General features: G+C 44.1%; 1 protein-coding gene across 2 annotated transcripts in view; it reads right to left on the reverse strand.

The window, feature by feature from the left end:
• Positions 1–9,179: 9,179 nt before the first annotated feature.
• The window catches only part of Shld1 (shieldin complex subunit 1), a 73,197-nt gene continuing 57,734 nt past the window's right edge, over positions 9,180–24,642 (reverse strand). For both annotated transcript variants that reach the window (XM_027421711.2, XM_027421710.2), the window contains exon 3: positions 9,180–9,701. In XM_027421711.2, the coding sequence (XP_027277512.1) occupies positions 9,256–9,701 (446 nt within the window). In that variant the 3' untranslated portion in view covers positions 9,180–9,255. The remainder of the gene's footprint in view (positions 9,702–24,642) is intronic.

Here is a 24,642-nt window from a genome sequence, read left to right on the forward strand (position 1 = left end):
GGGAGATGATATTGGTCAGATTTCTCCACTTGCCTTGGATCCAACCTTCAGCTGTGTGCAGTTTTATCATATAACAGTTCTACTATCACACACAGTGATGGTGGTGATTTGAAAGGTTTATTCAATTTTATCTATATTTTGGAAGAATCAACTCTTAGTTTCACCATATATTGTTTCCTAGTCTAGTTTCTGCTGCTGTGATAAAAACCCTAACCGAAAGCAACATGGTCAAGGAAAGGTTTTACTTAGCTTACAGGTCCATCATCAAGGGAAGCCAAGGCAGAAACCTGGAGGCAGGAACTGAAGAAGGAATTATGGAGGAAGGCTGTCTTCTGGCTTGCTTGCCCTGGCTTGTTTTCTTATACGGTCCAGGCCCATCTGCCCACAGATGGCATTGTCCACGGTGTTCAGGGCCCTCCCTCATCAATCAACAACCAAGAAAATGCCCCCCACACATGTGCACAGATAGATCTGTTGGAGGAAATTTCTCGGTTGAGATCTCCTTCTGTATATGGTTAGGTTTGTGTCAAGTTGACAAAAAAAAAAATCACGTGTGTACACACACTCATTAGTGCACTCTCAGGCATGCACGTGTGTGTGTGCGCGCGCGCGCGCGCGCGCGCGCACGCACACACACACACACACACACACACACACACGCCCCTTGTTAATGTTCATGTTTTCACTGGTTCCTGTCATTATTTGTAGCTCTGACTCTCTGCTTCCTTCAGAGGTATTTTGCTTTTCATGGGGTACAAACTCAAGAGTCTGGATTTCCTTTCTTCATTTCTAATGTGTTTACATCTGTGAATTTCCCCACTCAGCACCATGTCAGATGTGCCCTGTTATTAGTTTTCCTTTCCTGCCTTCTTCCTCCCCTTTGAGAATTTGCCCTTGACTTGTAGGTTATCAGTATGTTGTTTCCTTTTCCAATGTTTGAAGATAATCTGATGTCTTCTGTTGGTTGCCAGTTTGAATCCATGTTAGGGGCTGTTCAGAAAGTCTTGCTGAGATTTGAGAATGACTGAAACCCTATTATTATGGGCAATGGTTGCTGGTCATTGTAGAACTTGGGTAGAAAAGACCGTGGGAGTGTTCAGTGTGGAACAAAGGGGTCACTCACACTTCCACCTCACCCGGTAGCTTATAAAGAGTTTGGGGCAAAAAGCAGGCGGTGGTGGTGCACGTCTTTAGTCCTAGCACTCGGGAGGCAGAAGCAGGTTGATCTCTGTGATTTAGAGATCAGCCTGGTCTACAAGAGCTAGTTCCAGGACAGCCTCCAAAGCCACAGAGAAACCCTGTCTCAAAAAACAAAACAACAACAACAAAGAGTTTGGGGCACTATTTGCTAGCATATACATTGAACATTCATTGACCTGTAGAAGCTCATGTAGCCTGAGACAAAGCAATGGCCTGCTAATTTGAAAATTTAGGCCCTCGGATGCTGAGTGATTTGCACAGTGGCAGGACCAAATCTCAAACCTAGGCCTTCTTGTCTCCATATTCCAATTTCTTATTAGGTCATATCTACTTCTTGGCTTTAGACAATGGAAGCAGAGGGAAGAGGAGGAGGAAGCAGAGATGGACAGAGAAAACTATGATTAATGAAGGGCTTGGTGGGGTTCATTTATTTTAATGGATGGACTGCATGTACAGGTATTTGTTTGTTTGTTTGTTTGAAGAAGCAGGAAAGACAGCAGGCTGGGGATGTTGGATGGGAGGGGGAGGCCAAGGCAGGCACTATTGCATCCTTGCTAGTAGAGATAACAGCACACTTTACACTAAAATGTTCCTCGCAGCTCCCATAGTACCTTGCAGTGGCACTGAAGATCTCATGGGGGGACTTACAAAGGCAACTGGAAGACTCCCATGGTTTAATAGGCATGAATTGTAGTCTCATGAGATAGACCAGGGAGTTCCAGGCATCTGACAGTAGTCTCCGAGGCTGAAGGAAAGCAGGGAGTGGCCAGGGATGCCAAGTCTGTGTCTTCTGCAAATGCATCACCCAAGGAAATGACATGTACAAAAATTTGCTTGGAATGATTCCCAGGGATTTGAGGATAAAGCAATGAGAAAATGAGGCCAGCATATTTCACACCCATAGATGGACCTTCCCTGGTCCACAAATGTATTTTCTGAGAGAACAGTTTATACCAATGTGACCTTATTGACAAGGATGAGTTCTCCCATGTACAGGGAAGGTGATTTCCACATGGAAGAAAGCAGAGTCTGAGAGCTGGATGGCACAAATAACTGTGTGTGTAGGGGGGCACAGGAAAGCAATAAACAAGTGTACCGAGCCCAGATGTGGCAGAAGAGGAGGGTTGATATTCATTGAGATCTACACAGACCTCCAACACGCTAACGAGGTTGATGCCACCTGCTGCATTTCTCATCTATTGAAGTATTTTAAGGTAACTACATTCTGGTATTTTATACATAAGCCCTTTCCAGACATCTCTAAAGCACGAGGACATGTTTCTACATCTTGTTTTGTAAGTAGAAATGTTTGAGTACTGTGTTTTATGATGGACCAAGTGGTCTAGGCATGGTGAAGGTGAGAAGTGGAGGCATTCAAACCACATGTTGCCTTATGTGTCTTTGGTGTGATTAAGTCCATGGTGCTGTGGTAGTATAGAAAGGAAACCCCTCCAAACGGTTCAGGGAGCTGACGAGAAGTGTAGAAGGAATGGTCTGGGAAGGTCTTTCTTAGGGAGGGGCTCTCAAAGGGGAAGTAGTTGGATATAGGAAGGCCATTAGGAGTGAAGGGCAGCATTACAGACCAGGGAGTTCAGTGTGGACCTGAGACCATCTTAAAACCTGATAGTTCTCCATGCTTCACTTTCCCCATCTTTGAGGCAGACACAGTGAGAACTCAACTATACTATCTTAAACCATGCTGGTCACAGGGATGCATGTGACCGAGGCCACCACTAACTGCCTCTGTTTTTCATCTGTTTATTTAATTACAAAGGTGATGTACACTTTCATAGTAGAGTGTCTGCCCCCCAATTTTGTCCTTTTATTCTTTTCTCAGATAAAATATCCCGATTAGAGTTTCTTCTCCCTCTACTCCTCCCAGCTTCTCCCCATCTTCCCTCCTATCCAGACCAACTTCCTTTCTGTGTCTCGTTTAGAAACAAAAAACAAAAAAGAAACCCAACTTCTAAGGGATAGTAATAAAATGAGATAAAGAAAAACTCACACATCAGAACTGAACAAAACAAACAGAAAAGAGGCCAAGAGAAAGCTCAGGAAAAAGAGACCCTCTCATTTACTTGCTCAGGAATTCCATAAAAACACTAAGCTGCAAGACATGACATACATGCATAGGACTTATAAGGTAAAAAGAGAGGAGAAAATTAATATATAACTAAAATAAAATTTAAAGCAAGAGCCCTGACACATTATGAGGTAAGTTACCTCCAAAGATGCCATTGAGTTCTTCTTCAGTTGGCCACCTACTGCTGGGCATGCAGCCTACCCTTTAGAGTAGTTTGTTTACTTGTGAGACTCCTTTGGAAGAAATTAAATTTTCAATTGTGAGGGATTATCAATTGGAGATTACGTCTGGGTCAGCCATGGGACATGTGTCCACTTCTCCTTTCAGCTCCGGGACCCCTACTGGGGCAGATCCCTGTAGGTTCTGTGCGTGTGCCTCAGTCTCTGTGAGTTCAAATGTGTATTGATCTTGATTTAGAGGGCCATGTTTTCTTGGTGTCCCTCATCCCCTCTGGCTCTTACACTCTTTTGGCCTCCTCTTTCTCTACCCCCTCAGTTTTTATGTGTTTGACTATAACCTCATGAATTTGCTGTCTTCATAACAAAATGAGCTTAGAATTGAATTGCTTGACCCCTTTTCCCCCCGTTCATCACCTCCCAGTTCAAAATGCTCATCTCTTTTCATAGCCAGCTTCTCTTAAAGCTGTAGTTGGGCTCAACACACTCCAGCCTCACACAGAAAATAGGCAGCCACTCTGCTTCCTGCCATAGCACCACTCCCCCTGGGCAGACACAATGCTTGCCCTTCTTGCATTGTGTCACTTCATGGGGCAGGTACCTGCCATATTTCTTGAAGAAAGCCTTAGCCTTGTGGATTTTAGCTATGTCCACTGTTTGCAGGGGTGATACTGGCCCTGGAAGAAAGAAGAAAGAGATGAGGCTAGAAACGGAAGCCCATGCTTTAACTTTTATGTTGTCAGGACTGTTGGTCTTTTCTTGTTTGCATTGCCCTCTGTTTTGGGAAAGACTTCTCATACCAATTATAAGACATTAACTATAGTGTCATCTGTAACTCATAGTATTGTTTTCCCATTTTTATTTTATTTATTTATTTATTTATTTATTTACTTATTTATTTTTGGTGTTTCGAGACAGGGTTTCTCTGTGTAGCTTTGGAGCTCTGGAGACCAGGCTGGCCTTGAACTCACAGAGATCCACCGGCCTCTGCCTCCCAAGTGCTAGGATTAAAGGTGTGCACCACCAACTCCCGGCCTCTGCCATGCTTTTTTAAAAGTGATTTATTAGCATGCATTAGTTATATATGACAGAGGGTTTCATTATGACATTTTCATACACGTGCATAATGTAATTCAGTCATGTCCAACCCTCCCCATTACTCCTTCTTGTTCCTGTTCCTCTCCCACGGATCCTGTCCTCTTCCCTACTAACTCCTGTCCATTTTTTCTTTTTTGTAACCCAGTGCCATTAGGGTTGTTTACAGGAGCACAGACATAAACACATTGAGTACATATATACCATTTTCCTAGCAATATGTTCATATTTTTCCAGTTTTCTTCCTTGGTTGTTTTTCAAATGGTTTGCAAGAACTCTGTGTGTTGAAAATTTACATATCCCAAGTATTTTTCTTCATTTTGATCTTGTTAGGACTATAACATTTTTTCCACCTGAAGTTGTGTGTGTGTGTGTGTGTGTGTGTGTGTGTGTGTGTGTGTGTGTGTGTGTGTGCCGTGCGCCCGTGTGCGCAAATGCACCAGTCCAATTTTGGAGATCAGAGGAAAATTCACTCGAGTTGGTTCTCTCCTCCCGCTATGGAGTCCTAGGGCTTAAACCCAGGTAGATCATCACACTTGGCAGTAAGTACCTGTTGAGTCATTCTTGCCAGGCCAGAAGATGTATGTTTTTAGACAATTTCATCAAAATTTCTTTGAGCTTTTTAACTTTCTTTTTTTAAAGCAATTCTTAGAAAGATTTTCCCATTCCAAGATCCCTCTCTCCCCATATGTGTATATATATATATATATATATATATATATATATATATATATATATTCTCACACTTTCATAATTTAGTATTTTTTTACCCTGATACCCACCTAGAATATATTTTGATATAAGTGATTCGATGGGGAACTCAGCTTTTCATTCTAACTCTCCCTCTCCCAAAGTAGGAAGTCCATCATTCCAAAACCATTGCTGACAGCTCTTTGTCTTACATTTCTTTTCTTCTTCCCGTGTTGGTGATGAAACTTAGACCACGTGCATGTTACATAAGTGCTCTACAGCAAGCTACATCCCCAGTCATGCCTACTTTGAAATGTCACCTTTATCATGTATTCAATTTGCGTATATGCTCATCTTATTTAGGGTTTCTATTGCTGTGAAGAGACACCATGACCATGGCAACTTTATAAAGAAACACATTTAACTGAGGTGGAGGCTTTCAGTTCAGAGATTCTGTCCATTATCATAATGGCAGGGAGCATGGCAGCTTGCAGGCAGACATCTTGATCAAAAGGCAACAGGAAATAGGCTGTCTCATTGGGTGTGGCTTGAGCATATATGAGATTTCAAAGCCTTCCTTTACAGTGACACACTTCCTCCAACAAGGCCACACCTCCTAACAATGCTACTCCCTATGGGGGCCATTTTCTTTCAAACCACCACACTGCTTATATGTATTTATGGACTCAACCCTTCCTTTGATGTATCTACTTTTGTATCAGTACCGCTTCAATTACTAGACAGAAAATATTTTCCTATATGATATCTCTAGTCTTTTAAATTGTCTGGCCATTCATGCATGCTTTTCTTTTCAAAGTAATTTTCACTGTGGCAAAGAGAGGCACAGGTAGCTTGAAACATGGATGTATTTTGCACTATTCTGCTCCACCCCATAGCTGCCCACAGCCCTCTCCTAGAATAGTCTATACCACTGTATCTGGAACTTCGTCGATTTGGGGGCACACCAGATTTCGGTGTCATCTACTCTATGACTAAATTTTATTGTATCGGCCTTTTACATTTTAAGTACTTGTATTAAGCTGGCCCTATGCAGTCATGGATTAGATATAGTGTTTGTATTTCCCTAGCTTAATGAACTGAATAGATTGGCAATGAAAGAAGCACTGCCCATGTGTTTGTTCAGTTTGTGTGCTACCAGCACCCTGAGCAAACTGGTCAGTACCAACTGCTCTCGTCATCTCCACAGATGGAACTCTTCCCTTAGCAGGCACCACTGGGCTCGAAGAAGATTCTGGTTGCACAGGTGGGTTCAGCTGTGAGAGTTACTGAGACATTTGCACATAGGCTATATGCACTTTTGTATGTCACTGTGACCCAATACCACATAAATAAAAAAGAAGAAATTTAAGAAGTTTAAAAAGAGTTGCTGCTTTTGCACTGTTTTGAAATTACTGATAAGATGATCTGTCGAATGTTCCCTAAAGGAACTCATTGAGGCTTGTCTATAACTCAGAAGAGGAGTGCAGACTGAGCAAGTGCGAGGTCCCAGCTTTCAGCTCTGAGCTTGAGTCATCAGGAGAAACAGACTGATGACCTGAGCACAGGACAGGCACCTCAGATGCAGCCAGCACTTCTCATCTTCAGGATTTGATGTTTCGGGAACAAACTGGCCCTCACAAAAGCTCTGTGGGTCTGGAAAACATCATAGATATCATCTAAGTCCCCTCACAATTTCCATGAACTGATAAGATGTCATGAACTCACCCCTCAGTGGGGAAACAGGCAATACTGACAAAGGCCTGGACTGCAGTATTCTTATCTTAGTCTTTATTAAAGGTTCACAGAGATAAATGGAAAATACCACTCTATCCTCACAGAGATTGGATTAAGGGGCAGGACCACAGGGAATCAAATATCTTGTACTGGCCTGTCACAAACACTTACTCAGACTTAAGTGGACACATACCATACCCTGCATTACCCCCGGGGCAACCCTGGCTTTTACTCTCCCACACTCTGAACCATCAGAGGTTTCCTCTTGCTGAACTCCTTCAGTACTGACCTCAGTGAAGCTTAGACATTCTTCGATATTAAAATCTCCCTTCAGAATAGAAGCCACTACTTTCCAACATGAAGATTCAAATTGCTTTTTTGCTGTCCACTAAAAACAAGCATAGAATAACCCAGATTCCCCTCCCGCCTTGATAGCCACAGAGACGAACTGTGTGAGTCTCCCTGTGCCCAGATAATTTTTACCATTCTTCAAGGTGTCTACTGGCAGGCTTCAATTAAAACAATAAAGCCAGCAACCTTCACATGTAACCTGCAGGTGTGGATTTCAAACTGCACCAGTTCCATGATTATTGGATGGACGGCTGAACAGGAGGGAGCAGTAGATGACTGTCTGTGAGAGGGAAAGCTGGAGCCCATTTGTGAGCACTTCTCAAGGTCCTATTCACTTGAATTCCTACCACGTGGAACCCCTTCTATGTGTGCCTCCACATTTCCATGTGGAAGTGTCTCACCTTGGACCTTCCCTGAACTGGAAGCCTGCTCACACATGTAGAACCCCCTCCACGTGTGCCTCGGCATTTTCATGTGGAAGACCCTCCCTGAACTGGAAGCCTGTTTACACCACTACTTCTTTTTATGCTTCTTTCCATTCAAGAGTCCCCAAGAGACTGCAATGTACTGACTTTTAGTGTGCACTTGTTGGCTGCCCCATTTGCATAATCCACTTTCTGAAAAGCTTTGGAGTCTCATGCCAATTAAACTTCACCTCAAGTTTCTCAAAATCTAAGTGCACAGAGTTGCCAGCTTTTGCTATTACTCCAAACGAGGGAAATAAGCCTCTCTACTGATGTAATTTGCTTGAAGAACTCTATGAGGCTTCCAATTACTGTTTCAGAGTTCCTGGTGCCAGCTGATGTAATTCTCAAACCGGGGCTCAGGACGCAACCCGCAGAGAGGAGCATCTGCCAGTGCAAGCCTGAACTAGCTATTTAAAGAGCTCCCTGTCAGGCTGTGCACCTGCCTGGAGGACAGGCACAGGGGACAGCAAAGCCCTGCTCTGGGCAAGCATTTGCACTGGAGCTCAGGGTGCTTGAGGCAAGATCAGGGCAGGAATGAGGGGCAACCCTTCAGAGGATGACAGAGAGTGCTGGCAGTGGACAGAAGGCAAAAATAACAGGAGAGGGGAAAGGTGCCTGGGCAAAGCATTCCTTATCCCCTTAAGCACAAATCGGCAAGGTCACATAGTTCCACCCTTACACCTCAGACCTGGTGGGTGGTCCAGCGCTGTCTCCTTGTCTTCCCTACTGCAATCTAATGGGGCTGAAGAAGCCCTTTTATGTGTGAAGTTTAGCTTTGTAGATTGTCCAAGTGTTCCTTCCCCACTGTCAATATAAAACAGGGAATTCTGGCTTTGGAGAGGAGCCAATGGTATGATTAAGATGTGATGTGGTATCTGGAAATGTTTTTAAATCTTTACATTGCTTCAGGTCAATCAATTGCTCCTGCTCTCCATTTATGGCTCTGGATAATTATTACCCTTGATTCAGCACAGAAATGCGTCTCCTCAAAACACTCATCTCCAGAAGCCTGCTCTCCAAGGCTTGTTCTCCCAGGAGTAGATTGTGTCAAGGATGCAGATATAAAAGGTTTATTAAGAAAAGACCCCAGAGACACCAGGAGGTGAGTGGGAGGAGGGCTGAACCAAGCAAGGAAGTGATTTCCTGCCAAAGTCCCAGCCCTGGCCTGGACCCCAGGAGAGCACTCTGGAACACAGGCAAGGAAGCTGGGCTCAACCCTAGTTGAGTCAGTGGCAGCCTTGGCCAAGGCAAGTGGTGGGGTGGCACACCTATAGTCTAACTGGCTCCATAACCAGGTTGCTGGTGCCAGCCTTTACCTGTACAGCTTGTAGCTAACCCCGATGGACACAGTAAGCTATCCAGAGACAACCCCCCACCCCCACCCCCCAGGGACTCTGAGGGCCAAGCTGCAGCACATCCCCCTCCAGCCTTGCTGACTTTCACATTACATCAGCACCAGCTAGGAGTCTTTCATTACAGGCTGCTCCAAGAGGAAACGAATGATCTCTCTTGACAGCCCTGGGGTGAGCTCAACATCCTCCAGAGAGTTGCTTCCTTGCTCCAGAGGGTAGAATCGGGTTTCCCTGGAATGCCTCTGCAAGATAGAGCAGCCATCCCGGTTGAAGATGACTCGTGCCATCTGGAAACTTCGGAGAGCGTACTCTTGGCTCTCCTGGCCCTGGAGTTCAGAGATTGTCTGAGACAGGCACTGACACACAGGGACAGAGAGCTGATCTCCGGAGCCTGGCAGTGGATAGGCAAATGCTTCGTAGAATCTGTCCAGCGATTTCCGAAGTCCATCCTCCTCTTCACTGGTCTCCAGCTGGCCTGTCACAGAAGGATCAAGCCAGAAGTTCTCAGAGTCCCAGGAGCCCTCCTTTTGCTCAGTGTTTAGAGAGCTGCTATCTGCAAGACAAAACATAATTCAATACTCAAACAGGCAGTCAAAACCATCAGAAACTGGGCTGGTGAGGTGGCTCAGTGGGTAAAGGGTTTTGCTACCCAATTGACCTGAGGTGGCTCCCCAGAACCACAGTCCAGATGGAAGGAGAGAACTGACTCCTGCAAGTTGTCCTCTGACCGCCGCACACACATGGTGGCATGTCCTTCCTACAACATCATGCACACACACAATAAAGGAAAAATTTTAAGACCAGAAAGCAAACCAACAGCACAATAGCCTCTCTTCAGCTCAACACTCTACTTTCCCATAGTCCTCAGGTTACACCACACGAAGACTGGGAGTCCCTTCTTTTTCTTTTTTCTTTTATGTGTAAGGGGGTTTTGCCTGCATGTTTGCCTGTGCACCACCAGCATGCCTAATGAGGCCAGAGGAGGGTATCAGATCCCCAGGTCTGCAGTGTGGTAGTTTGAATGAAAATGGCCCCTGTAGATTCATAGGGAGTGGCACTATTAGGAGGTGTGGCCTTGCTGGAGGAAGTGTGTCCCTGGGAGCAGGCTTTGAGGTTTCTGATGCTCAAGCCAGCTGATCCAGATGCAGAACTCTGAGCTTCCTCTCTGGTGTCATGCCTGTCTGTGTGCCACCATGCTTCCCACCATGATGATAATGGACCAAATCTCAGAACTTGTAAGCCAGTCCCAGTTAAATGTTTTCCTTTATAAGCCATGGTGTCTCTTCACAGCAATAGAAACCCTAACTAAGACACAGAGTTACAGATGGTTATGAGCTGCCATGTGGGTGCTGAAAACTGATCCTGAGTCCTCTGGAAAACCAGTCAGTGCTCCTAACTGCTGAGCCATCTACCTAGCTTGGATCAAGAGTTCTTAGCCTAGGGTTCCTGTATATAGACTCATGGAGACTGAAAAAAATATCCTATCATGATGACCTTCCACCTGAAATTTAGCATTTCCTTCTATGATGAATACAGTTCATAAAGAACAGAATTGGATAAGGGAGTGGGGGTTGCTGAAGACTCTCAGCCCCCAGTACAAGTGTTTAATTCACCAAATTATGGCATTTCCTATCAACCTGAACAGGGCAAGACACACTACTTTGACATTACCAGCTATTAATTTCAATATTAGATGTTGTCTATGCATTTATTTAAAAATATATTTCACCATTCATTTGTTCTTTTATAAATGTTTATATAGTAGCCATTGGGTGTGTGTGTGTGTGTGTGTGTGTGTGTGTGTGTGTGTGTGTGTGTGTGTACATACACATGCATGTGGAGGTCAGAGGACAACCCACAGAAGTCAGTTTTTTTCCTTCTACCATGTGGGACCTAGGGACTGAACCCAGGTTGTCAGGCTTAGTTACAAGTTTTCTTTCCTATTAGTGAATTCAAGGAAAGATTATGCACAAATGACTCTCTCCTGTACTCCTTAATCACAGGGAAAGGAGGGAGGGAGGGAGACAGGGAGGAAGACAAAAATAGAAAGCTAAGAAAATGTCCCTTCCCTCTGCTAGGGCCAGAGCTTTGGCCAGTCATCCTCCCTGAGTTCCTCCCAGAAACCTTATCTGGGAAAAGGAGAGAGGCAGCTGCTGGCCTTTCTAGTCCAGATATCAGAGGAACACAGCTTGTATTCTTTGTAAGTGCCAAGTTCATGTGAACCAACAAAAGACTGCTATCTACAGATGAAAAGGAGATGAGCCAACTAACAGCACAAGAGACTTAGAACTGGATCTTTGGGACATAATGCACATTATGGGACAACTGGAGCTTTGTGAATGAGGGATGTTGTTTAGATGGTTGTTACAGTATGGCTGCCAACTTCCTGATAATGACAGCTTGATTTTATCATGTAGGAGAATGTCTTGGTTTGTAGAATAATTAGGAGTGATGGGCATCAGGTTAGAGTTTACTCTCAAATAATTCATCAGGGCTAGGGATGTGGCTTAGTTGTTAGAGTGCTTGCCTAGCATGTACAAAGCCCTGGGTTCTGTCCTCCACTACCCTAGTCTGATGGTACACCCATGTAACGCCAGAATTTAGAGGTGGATGCAGGAAGATCAGAAGTTCAAGGTCATCCTCAGCTTCAGAGCTGGCTTGAGGTCAGCCTGGAACATGAGAAACCCCATCTTAGAAAAACCAAAACAACAACAATAATAACAACAAAAATAAAACAAGTAAGAACCACCCAACATAAACAATGCATTGCAAAAGTTCTTTGCATTGTATTTGCTGGCTTTGAGTTTTAGACTGTGACAAAAAAGTTTTAAAGCAAACCTTGAGGAGGAACTGCTAACACTTCCTACTTTAAACAAATAAAAAAAAAGCCCAGATATTAGCAAGTAAATGTCCTATAGATGGTTCTTCTATTAAAAACTAGAGAAGGGAGAGGTGGGTGCCACAATGGCAGAATGAGGAGTCTCTTGATGTTTTCTCCTACAGATCATCTGGCTGCTCACTGGGAAGGCAGAAGATGCAGAAAGTGTTGGTGGGAAGGATGGCGGAGCAAGGAGAGTCCCAGAGGACACTGGGGAAGCTGAGAAACACCTGAAACTTCCCACCTGAGGGTTCATACTCAGAGCCCCAAGAACATGGCATGTCCTTTCAACAGCTGCCCAATATACCCAGACACACAGGGCTCATGCTTTCATGTGCATTTCATTTTACTATTAGTTACACATAAGGGTGTTTTGTTTGCATATACCGTCTGCTTACTTGTGGGTGTTTGGTGCCTGATGAGGTCAGAAGGCATTGAAAAACCTGGATCTGGAGTTACCAATGATTATTAACCAGCATATAGGTGCTGGGAACTGAACCTGGGTCCTCTGCAAGAGCAGCCAGTGCTCTTTACCGCTGAGCCATCTCTCCAGCCTGGTTCTATGAGGTGTCTACAAAAGAGCCTAAAAACTGGCTCGTCTCCTGTGTTTTTATGCAAATGTCAAGCAGACTGCAATTTATCTTAAAAGAAACAACCCTCCTCTTGCAAAGGAACAAAGACATATGGCCTGAGTATATTCAGTTCTGTGAATGCTGCCTCCAGGCTGTCCAGTCTCTGATTCTCTTTTAGTTGTGTTTTGCTGCAAACACACACCCTTCTCTCTCATCATGCAGCTTCTATGGCCTGCTGATTCCTCAGCAGCAAGTGAAGCTCTTACTTCTCCTCTCCTGATGCCCTGTGTGTGGGACAGGGCTCTTCATAGCTCCACTCATTGCTGTACCTTTACCCTTATGTTCAAACACCACCTCAGTCTACTTGTGAACGTAGCACAGATTTATAGGGCTCTCAATCGGGAGCAGTAATATCTGTTCTGCAAAGAGTCTGGGAAGTAATTATAAAATGCCACTTATATTAAATGATTATATCTATACTATTTAAGTATATTTAGCCATATTACATTTAACCCTGATACTGAATAGGGTCAAGGATATAAACATCCTACAGTATATAGGATAGTCCCATACGACAAAGATGCCAGTGATATCCCCAGTAGCTTTACTCCTTCCAGAATAAGAGTATTGTCTCCAGGAATGGATTTTGAGATGAATGGACCCACTGCACAATAGCATGTTGATTTACCTTGAGCATCCCATGGTACCTTTATTATGAATCCCTCTTCCTGCTGGTACCCAGTCATATGGTGCATTTTCCTTTCTCAGACCATGAGCTAGTGACTTTTATTATTGTTGTTAATCTTAGCCGGAACAAATGATTCTGTACTATTTAAATAAAGTGGAACTTTCTTATTTTAATAATTAGTTTTGTGTGTGTGTCTATATGTGTTTATGTGCAAGAACGGGACTGAATACACTGTCTCCATGGATAACAACATCATTTGAAGTTTATTAGATGCTACTGCCTGAAAATGAGGGGCCTTACTCTGTGGTGCTACAGCTCTCTGTTCCAGACCTTGGACCTTTTTCTTTTCTTTGTTCCTCTTACTAGCCACCCTCTGGAGGAATGACCAAGATCACTGAATGGATGAAACTTGGTGTTATCTCCAGCCAAGCCCTACAAGCCTTGAGGAAGGTCTGATGGGCGCTCACACCTGTCTACAGCATTACCTGGCTTCTTTCGTGGCCCTGACCACATTCCCTGAGCTCCTGCTTAGGACCCCTGCATGCGGGGTTCCTCTGCATGTGAGTCAGTCCATCTGTTCATTACTTAAAGGAGAAAGGTTAGTTTTGGCTCATAGTTCCAGTCTCCTGGCTCCATTGCCATGGCAGAGTATCATGGCAACAAGTGAGTGGCAGAAGAGGTTGCTTACCTCACTACAGTCAGAAACCAGAAAGTGGAAATAGGAAGGGGCCATGGCCAAGACACTTAAAGACAGTCCCAGCCCCCCACCCACAATAGCAAGTTTCCACCTTCCACAGTTCTACATCCAGCCAATAGATGATTCAAATTTACATTTTTCAACAGATTTAACAATGCTCATGGTGTAATTTTCTCTGGAATGCCCTCACAGATACATCCAGAGGTGTCTTTCATTAAAGAGGTGCACTTTGCTATTGTGGTTTGAATGAGATATGCTAATATATTTAAACACTTGATCCCCAGTTGGTAGCACTGCTCTGGGAGATTATGGAACTTTTAGGGGGTGAAGCCTTGTGAGACAGTGTGAGAATTATCATTTTTTAATCAAAGGTTGTTAGCCTGGCAAGGACAAATTTACTGAACCCAAACCTTCCTCTCCCCCTGTGTATCTATAAGCCAGTCTCAACCGAGTGTGATATCAAGCTCCTGGCAATGGGATGAGAGGCAGTCACCTCCTACGTTGTATGCGTGTGTGGCGGGGGGTGGGAAGGCAGTCTCTGTGACCACCATTGCCAGCAGGGCAACAATCTGTGGGAGGCAAGACAGTAACTCTGTTCAACATGACTCAGCTGGTATTGGCTCAAACTGTGAGAGTCTGACCTCCGTTCAACATGACTCAGTAGCTGGTGTTGGCTCAAAAGTCAAGAGTCTGACCTCGAGTAATTTATTTTAGGCATATTTAGGCACTGCATGATTTGGGAAAAAAAAAGTTTTCTGTTTTCTGGTGATAACTGACTCAATTCTGTGTGTACAACAAAGCTTAAGATATGACTACACAGAAACTCTTTGTAAAGTACCAATGACATCTTCCATAAAGATAGGTCCTGTAGATTGAGAAAACAGGCTCCAGACAAGGGTTTGGGGAGGGTCCAGTGTGGTTTGGCCACACAGATTGCACAAGGGGCTCTAGGCTATTAACCATATCCCCAGACTTCTGCATGGAAACCAGGTTATATATCTTTCCCTTTGAAGACACAATCCCATGTTTTTAACATTCCTGGTTCCCCTAGTGCTTATCTGTGAGCACAAGGACCTGCATGCCTCCAACACTATGTTAGGTATAAAGGACAGGGGCCATGCTGCCCTGGTGTGTTGCTAGGTTTGAGTTTTGGTGTATCATTTTTCAAGATGATTGCCTTGTTCAGATACTTTCACTTTGGTGTTCCTTTGTGCAACACAGAGATTATTCTTTGTTTCTCACAATGGGCTTGAGTTCTAAACTCTCCCTACTTCTATTCATTTTCTCAGCTTCCTGCTCCTGCTACCATGCTTCTACCATGGTGGACTCATCCCTCCGGAACCATAGACCAAAATAAATGCTCTGGTCTAGAAGTTGCTTTTGGTCATGGCATTCTATCATAGCAACGAAAAAGTACCCAATTTCTTCTAGGTGTCAGGATTAACTGTCCCAGAACACAGACCTGATTTAAAATGGACATGTGTAGGAAATTAGCCTCTAGGGAGAGGCAGAGAATACTGGTGAACAATGATTCAGCCAACCACATCTTTCCCACAGCATAATATTTAAAATCTCATTTCCCAATTTTACAAGAGCCTATTTGGAAGCAAAAGTGTCAACTGTTCCAGGAAAACTGATCAGCAAGGAACTAAGCAGGCACCCAGAGTAGGTTGGGCCCAAACTAATACTCTGTAAAAAGTCCAGCCCCAATCCAGAGCTGCTTACAGCTGTTGTAGATTGTTGGATAACAATGTTGAAAGCCCTGCCTATGGGACCATTTGAGGTGAAAATTTCCATCACCACTTAGACATGATTGCAGGAACAAATATTGCAGGGAACAGGATCTGTGTTTTGACCAGACAGATGTAGTAATCATTTCTTAAGGCAGTTTCTTGTAAGCATTTTGTGTTTTCTACTATTCTATTGCTTTGAAGAAACACCACAACCAAGTCAACTCTTAAAGCACTTAACTGGGAGCTTGCTTATAGTTTTAGAGGATTAGTCTATGATTAACATGGCAGGAAGCAGACAAGCATGGTGCTGGAGCAGTAGTTGAGAGCTTTATATCCTGAGAGAAAGACACTGGATCGGCATGGGTTTTCAAACCTCAAAGCCCTCACCCCACACCTCCACTTACATACTAACTCCACTTACATACTAACTCCCACAAGGCTATGCCTCCTAATCCTTCCCAAACAGTTCCCCAACTGAGAACCAAGCATTTAAATATGGGGGACCATTCTCATTCAAGCCACCACAGATTTATCTTCCCAAGATAAGAGGAAGGGGCTCTAAGATGTTAGCAGAACTCCACACCTTTAACTATTTCAGAAGTAAAACTTTAACTCATTCTGTTCCCACACACTCCTATAATTTCTAGGCAAGGACTGTTAATAGGCTGTTATAATACAGAGTAGGAATATTTTGTTAGTTAGCACACATAAGGTTTTATTAAGAGATATATATGTATATATACATACATCTGGTTTTGTGTGTCAACATGGCACAAACTAGAGTCATCAGACAGGAAGTAGCCTCAGTTGAGGAAATGCCTCCATAAGATCCTGTTGTAAGGCATTTTCTCAATTAGTGATCAGTGGGGGAGGGCCCAGCCTATGGTGGGTGGTGCCATCCCTGGGCTGCTGGTCCTGGGTTTTATAAAAAAGCAGGTTGAGTAAGCCTTGGGAAGCAAGATAGTAAGCAGCACCCTCCATGGCCTCTGCATCAGCTCCTGCCTCCAGGATCCTTCCCTGTTTGAGTTGCTGCCCTGACTTCCTTCAGTGATGAACAGCAGTGTGGAAGTGTAAGCTAAACAAACCCTTTCCTCCCCAACTTGCTTTTGAGTTGTGGTGTTTTGTTCAAGCAACAGAAACCCTGACTAAGACAGTGTGCATGTATGGTGCCCATAGCCGGCTCTCTGGGGAAGCTGGTTGGGTTTGAGTCTGTCTCACTGAATCCCAGTCATCCTTCTTTTCCCCCTTTCATAGTGGACAGCTATTCTGTTCCCTTGCTGTTCTTCTGGAAACTGCTGGAAGTGGGGGCAGTCACATCTTAAGTCCTCTTTTTGGTTTTTTCCTCCCCCACCCCTATATAACACCTACACTGAAATATTAAGGAACATATATTCTACCATATTAATAAAATGAATCATAAAACCTGAATATAAGCCTGGGCCTTCTTCATGCCTAGCAACCCTGCCACCCCCAGTTTTTATGTTTTAGGATTTACAACAGTTCCTTTCAAAAACAAAATCACAAGGAAGATGGCTGCCTCTGGGTCAGGTGCTTTTGAAACTAGGCAGTCTCTGTGGGTGCTTGTTTATATCTGAAAGGCAAAGCTGGATGAATCATCCAGAGGGAAATGGCAAATGCTGCCACCCTTCATCTTAGTGATAGCAAATGAAATGTTCAAAGGACAGAGTCCTGTGACAGGCAGGCCACCACTGAAGAAGACAGTAAAAGCTGGAAAAAGCCAAAGATATATGTGCGAAGACAAAGCCTCACATCAGGGCTACTGAATCTCACCAGTGTTCTGAATTGTAAATTATCTGGGAAAATTATGTATTAACCTAAGAAACTAAAATGTTCTAGGGCTAGAGAGATGAGTCAGTGGCTAGAAGTGCTTGCTGTATAAACTTGATGATGACCTGATTTTGATCCCTGGATCCCATGGAGAAGAGGATAAAGCTGCTCCCAGAAGCTACTCTTTGAACTCCACATGCATGTACATATGTGCATGCATGTATACACACACACACACACACACACACACACACACACACACACACACACACACTCATGTTTGTTCCTGTGAGAAATGGGTTTTATTTGTTTTTTTTCAAAGCAGTTAGCCCAGCAAGAAATCCCTGGAAAATGCAACCTTAGTTGAATGTGGTGGCATACTGAAAGGAAACCATGTCTAAAAAGAAAAAAAGTCCTTCCCAGACAGTTCTAAACTGTCATTTCTAGCGCTGCAGAGATGGCTCAGCAGTTAAGAGCACTGGCTGCTCTTCTAAAAGGCCCTAGTTCAGCTCCCAGCGCCCACTCAGTGGCCTACAACCATCTGTAACTCAGTTCTGGAGGATTTAACATCCTCTTCTAGCTTCTGCCAGCACTGCAGGAACATGATTCACAAACATACATGCTAGCAGAACAACCATATACATAAAATAAAAAACCCATCTTCAAGCTTTCATCCCAGTGGCTAGCTCACACTCTAGCTTGGGCAGTAAGGACCACTTGTGAGCAGAAAGGAAAGCAAGTGATTGGGATCCTAGATTGTTTTTGTTTTGTTTTGTGAGACACGTTCTCATGCTGCCTCAGCATGCATCACCATGCCCAGTTTATCCAAGGCTTCTCAAATGCTAGGCTAGCACTCTACCAACAGCTTTGCCCAAGCTCCAACAATGCTACTCTGATTATGACTTCTCTTCAGCAGGATCAGGTTAAATGTGAACTGCTAATTAAGATGATGCTTGGAGTTTAACCTTGATTATAAAACAGATATAAACAGATATAAGCATTTCAAAAATATTTTATCTTTTTTTTTTTTTTGGTTTTTCGAGGCAGGGTTTCTCTGTATAGCTTTGGAGCCTATCCTGGCACTCGCTCTGGAGACCAGGCTGGCCTCGAACTCACAGAGATCTGCCTGCCTCTGCCTCCCGAGTGCTGGGATTAAAGGCGTGCGCCACCAACGCCCGGCTTCAAAAATATTTTATCTTTATTCGTGTGTGTGTGTGTGTGTGTGTGTGTGTGTGTGTGTGTGTGTGTGTGTATGCAAGTATGTGTACATTAATACAGGTGGCTGTAGAAGCCAGAAGAGTTGGGTTTAATAAAGGGATGTTTATATAGGCTTTAGCACAGGATCAAGAGAGACCCAAAAGCAAGGGGTGTGGCCTCGCAGAAGAGTTAGTAGACAGTAAGACACAGCTAAGTGAGGATGGCCTCCTCAAGGGAGAATCTCAGATCATCTTTGTTAAAAAAAATAGTTTTATAGTTGTCATATATAGGATTTGCAGGGTTTACAAGTTACTTATCTTTAAAGGGTTGCCAAGAAACCCTTTAAGTAGGGTCACAGGATGATTGCTGAGGGGCATTTGACCAAAGATTTCAGTTGATACACTGCCCAGGTGCAGCAAGGTAGGACATCTCTGAGGTAAAGTTCAGTCTCGTTTGAGACTCTCAGGTTATGTCTGGGGAAAGGAGTAAGACCCTGCCCACCGTCATATATGCTCAGGCCATAAGCCTGGATCATGGCTGTTTGAACATAAAATACTCATCTACGAAAGGCATAATATCTCCATGTCAGCAGCCTTCACAGCACAGGTGCTGGAATCCTTGCTTCTCAGTTAGTGAGAGGTTTGGCCAGACTGGGATGAGGGGCTCTTTGTCTTTCCAATATACCTACAATTTCCCCATCTTTCCTTCTTGCTTCAAATATACAGGCACAGATTTAACTGTAAACAAATATGCTGCAATGCACTTACAGAGCTCAGTGTCCCCCTCAAAGTCAGTACCCAGGGACCAACACTCTTTTATGTAAAACACTGACCCTGCTCAGAAATGCCAGAAATTGTCGTCAGTCCCTGAATCTTCTGGGTATCCCCACTAGTCTCAAATTTCAACCCCAGAGGATGGCATCACTCTTTTAGAAAGTGTCATGAGGCATCAGTGTTGAAATCTAGTAAACACTGTAGAAGTGATCAAGAAGGCAGCATGGCCAAGGGGCAAATTAAGGTTTAGCCACAAAAAGGAATGGATCCCTTTATGTTTCCTAGGCTAATTATTTATTTGTTTATTTGTTTGTTTTGGTTTTTTGAGGCAGGGTTTCTTTGTGTAACAGCCTTGGCTGTCCTGGAACTTACTCTGTAGATCAGGCTGGCCTCAAACTCACAGAGATCCTCCAGCCTTTACCTCCTGAGTGCTGGGATTAAATGTATGTGCCATCACTGCCTAGCTTTTATAAGCTAATTTCAAAAGCAATCCTAACAAAAGAATCCCAAAATCAGTTATGAGCTACCCCAGGCAACAATCTGGACAGATTTCTAAACTGTTGCCTTGCAAGGGAAATTTCAGTTCTGGCCTTATAAAGGTTCTTGGCCAAAGATCTGGAATCGGAATGCCTCTGTCCTGACAGAAGAGACGCTTGCAAATTTAGGAGATGAGCCATGTGACCTTAGGCAAGTTACCCAGGAATCTCATGTTTCCTCCTATACAATAACAGTCTATAATCTAGACAACAGGACTGCTGTAAGCACTGAGTGAACTATTAACATAAAGCTCAGTGCATATCACGTGCTTAAGGAACAGAAAATACTTTGTGATTATTGCCATAGTAACAAGAGCAGAACCCACAGCAGAGTTGTTGCAACTGGAAATCAGGGGTTTGTCATTTAACATCTGAGATTTTAAAAGGTAAATTACATATGCCCATGTATGTCTCCTAGGCAGATAGATGCTATGATAAGGAAAGATATCCTTGTAGTTGCTGCCCAGGCTATGAAGGGATGAGTCACAGGAACATTTCCTGACTCCCAGCAGGAGGACTATGGCTACTGACAGGTCTCAAGAGCACCCACTGCAAAGCAATCGTGATCCCAGTGTGGGTGGAAACAGCAGGTGCCTTAGTGTGTGGGAGAGTCACACACAGAAGCCCAAGCTGGTAGAGCCCTCCAGCAGTCCCCAAGCTACTTCGCCCACAAGACCCCAGGAGGACCAGCACCAGAGTGGGTGAGACTGAAATGGTTATGGAGAGGTTTCCTGTGTTTCAACCCCAGCAGCAATCTCTGCCTTTGTGCTCCCAAGAATTCATATGGGGCATAGTTTAATTAGAGTCAGCCAGGAAGCAAGGCACACTCGTTAGAAAGAGAGTAGCCTGGAGAGAGAGGCTCAGCAGATAAATGCGCCTGCAGCTTATGCAGAGGAGCTGAGTTTGGTTCCCTGTACCCATGTTGAGCAGATCATAGCAATTTGTGCACCAGCTCCAGAGGACCTGATGCCTTCTTCTGGCCTAAGAGAGCAGATGGACAGATGGACAGAGAGATGGATACACACACACACACAATGAATGAATGAATGAATGAATGAATGAATGAATGGGAAAAAGTGGGTTGAGCAGAGGCAACAGCCTCCATCTTGGCAGATGTGATGGGTAGGTAATACTGTCAACTTGACAGGGCCAAGGAGGCAAGCCTCTGGACAAACTGTGACAGGTTATCTTTTTTAAAAACATTAAAGATTAATTTTTATGAGCATGAGTGTTTTGCCTGCACACACACATGCACACACACACACACACACACACACACACACACACACACACACACAGAGAGGGGGGGGGCACTGGAGGTCAGAAGAGGGTATCAGAGACCTTAAAATGGGAATTAGAGATGGTTGTGAACCATATGTGGGCGCTGGGAACTGAACCTAAGTCCTCTCCAAGAGCAGTAAGCAGAATCATCTCTCCAGACCTGGGAGGGATTATGTTGATTAGGTCACAGCATTTCCTGGCCCCAGGACCAGGACTGCATAAGGAGGAGGATGCTATCTGAATGCCAGCATTTTCCTGACCACAGACACAATGGGAGCAGCTGTTTTAAGTCCTGCTTCCGGGACTTCCTTGTCAAGATGGGTCTTAGCCCAGAAACCCTCCTTCTTTAAGGTGCTTTTGTCAGAGTAGATTATGGCAGCAACAAGAAAGTAACCAGGGAGCAGGCATGGGGATGCTTCGTTCTCCTTGAGGCCCCTGCTCCCTCTGCCTCCCCCAGGAGGAAAAAAGCTCTGGTGTTCACAGGACTGCTGATGAGTCAGAAATGTATGGAGAGTTAAATTTAAACAAGCTCAATAAGAGTGGGAAATATAGACTCCTCAGCCCCTCCTCCCTCCAACTCACCTGCAAATCTGAGGAAGCTTCTAGCCTTCCCTTCTGCACCACAGAAGCTTCGGAAAAGCCCCAAACAGAATTAAAACTTACATAATCCAAACCAGGAAGAAAGCATTGTAGGCAGCAGAGATATAAGTGCAAGCCAAGACTGACTAAATGACAGAGAACAAGGCTACAAGGGGATCTACAGGGGACCGGGATGTATTTGTGTTAAAAATGTTTCTGATACTTCTTTTTATGTTGTTGTTTTTTTATTAAGGAGGTCTTACTATATTGCAAAAGCTGGTCTCAAACTCACCGGCTGGAGTTATTGTCCTGCCTCAGCCTAAGACAACAGGTGATATTCATTTTCACTTTGCACTAATATGGGTTGTGTGTGTGTGTGTGTGTGTGTGTGTGTGTGTGTGTGTGTGTGTGTAGGCTGATGTCAGGTGTCTTACTTGATCACTCTACACCTTATTTTTTGAAGCAGAGTCACTCACTGAATAAGGAATTCATTGCTTTTGCCAAGTTTGTGGGACAATGATCTGGAGGGATCTGCCTGTCTCTATTCTCCTCCCCTCACTGGGTAGGGGAGACAGGTGCCACTGTCTCTCGACATGGATGCTGTGACTCTGAACTCAGGTCCTCATGCCTGCCTGGAAGGAGAGAATCAACTTCTTCTTACAGTTGTCCTCCGACCTCCACATGTGCGTTGTGGCACACACGTGTGTGAACGTGTGCTTGCACACACAAAATAAATAATATTAAGAATGAATAGGTAAACAAGAAAAAGAAGTAAAAAGAACAAAGAACATGTCCAACTATAGAAAAATTACAACAAATACCTCAGCAACTGGATAAGACAGAAAACTAGACACAACTTGAAGGAGAACTTAAAAACAGAAATCATAGTTAAAGATATTACTTCGAATTTGGTAGAGAGATAAGCAAAGGGAAACAAGTGACTGCTAGTAAGAGAAGATGAGAGAGTCTAGCATGCATCTAATTGGAATTTCTGAAAGGGACAGAGAGAGCAGGAGAAAGGCAACTTAGAGCGTTAAGGACTGGGGATGCTCAGAACTGATCACAATGTTTTATAAGCAGGGTAAATGAAAGGAAATCTACTGGGAGGCACAAGGTAAAACTGTAGATTACTGGAGGTAAAGATAAAAACCCTGAGCCGACTAAAACGAAAAGACATACCACCCATAAATGCCTGGACTTAAGTTGGATGAGACGTACACACAGCATCAATGCTAGCAAGAAGGCAATGGGATAAGACCTTCAAGGTTCTACCAGAATAATTACCAGGGGCTTGGATGTAGCCCAATTGGCACAGTGCTTGCCTAAAACCCACAAAGCCCTGAGTTCAATCCTTAGAACTCCATACAACCAGACATGGTAGCCCGTGCCTGTAATCACAGCTCCTGGGAGGTGGAGGCAGGAGAATTCAGCTACATAATGAGTCTGAGGCCAGTCTGGGCTACATGAGACCCAGTTTCAAATTAAGAACAATAATAAGAACCACTATCGACAACAGCAACCTAGGATGCCTCCAAAAATTAAGGAAGTTAAGGTGTCGTTTCTTAGCAGACCATTAACAAAATGATTTCTGCTCAAAGTCAGATTACTTATTGTGTAATTGCCTCATGCCATGAGGAATTGAGTCAGGCTGTACTGGGCAATGAATGGCCCCAGTACTACTGGCCTGACTGTTCCAGTTCACCTGCAGAAACAATATATCTGGGTGACAAAAGCAACTCCTGTTCCCAGTCAAACAACAAAAATAGCTATAACTTCCTGGTAGATCTCTCTCTCTTTCTCTCTCTCTCTCTCTCTCTCTCTCTCTCTCTCTCTCTCTCTCCCTCTCTCTCTCTCTCTCTCACACACACGCGCACACGCGCGTGCGCGCACACACACACACACACCACACACACACAACACACACACACACATATATATATATATATATATATATATATATATATCTCCAGCCCCTCTAAATGCCGTCAACCTTCATCCTGCACAAAGGTTGGAGTCCTTTGCTGCTACAATAGAGCAGTCTCAGCCTATTGAGACCAAGTCTGTCTGCTTCTCTGCCTCACTTTTCTTACATATCTGAAGCTCAGTCTCTGGGAGTTTAAAGAGACAGCATTCCCTCTCCCTCCCTGAACATTTACAGACAGTTAATGGTTGCTAGGGAGGGGTTCATGAGGACCCACTACTCCCCAAGGATCTATAGGCAGCTAATGGTTGCTGGGGGTAGGGGGTGGGGAGGGAGGGAGAGCGGTGTGGCCACTGGCAAGGTGCTTGTACTCCTGTAGATGACTTCTCACCCATGCTCCAGTAAGCGACCCTAGTGACACTCACCCAGACAGACAAGTGGACAAACAAAAACAAAAACAGGCAAGAAACTAGAAAGGGGACAAGCTGGGAGGAGAGAAGAGGTGAGTGGGAGTTGGAGGGAGCTAAGAGCATAGCAGGTTGAATATGCTCAAAATGCATTACATATGGTCATGAAAATGTCATAATAAAACCCTTTATTATATATAATTAATACGTGCTAATAAACAGTTAAAAACAAAAAGGGCAATGCTCATATCAATCAGTTTATAGAGATACTTTGCCTGGAGGCAGAGGAGAGGGCTACATTGACTTCTATTTCTCTGGTGGCATGAGTCTGTTTAATTCCACACAGTGGTCCACCTAGCCTCCAAATAGAATTTCATGCCAGATGCGACCGTCTTCAAAGCGCAGTTCACCTGCATTCTTACCGTTTCTGAAAGTCTTGCTCTA

This window comes from Cricetulus griseus, chromosome 6 (genome assembly GCF_003668045.3).
Source record: "Cricetulus griseus strain 17A/GY chromosome 6, alternate assembly CriGri-PICRH-1.0, whole genome shotgun sequence".
NCBI classification, from domain to species: Eukaryota; Metazoa; Chordata; class Mammalia; order Rodentia; family Cricetidae; genus Cricetulus; species Cricetulus griseus.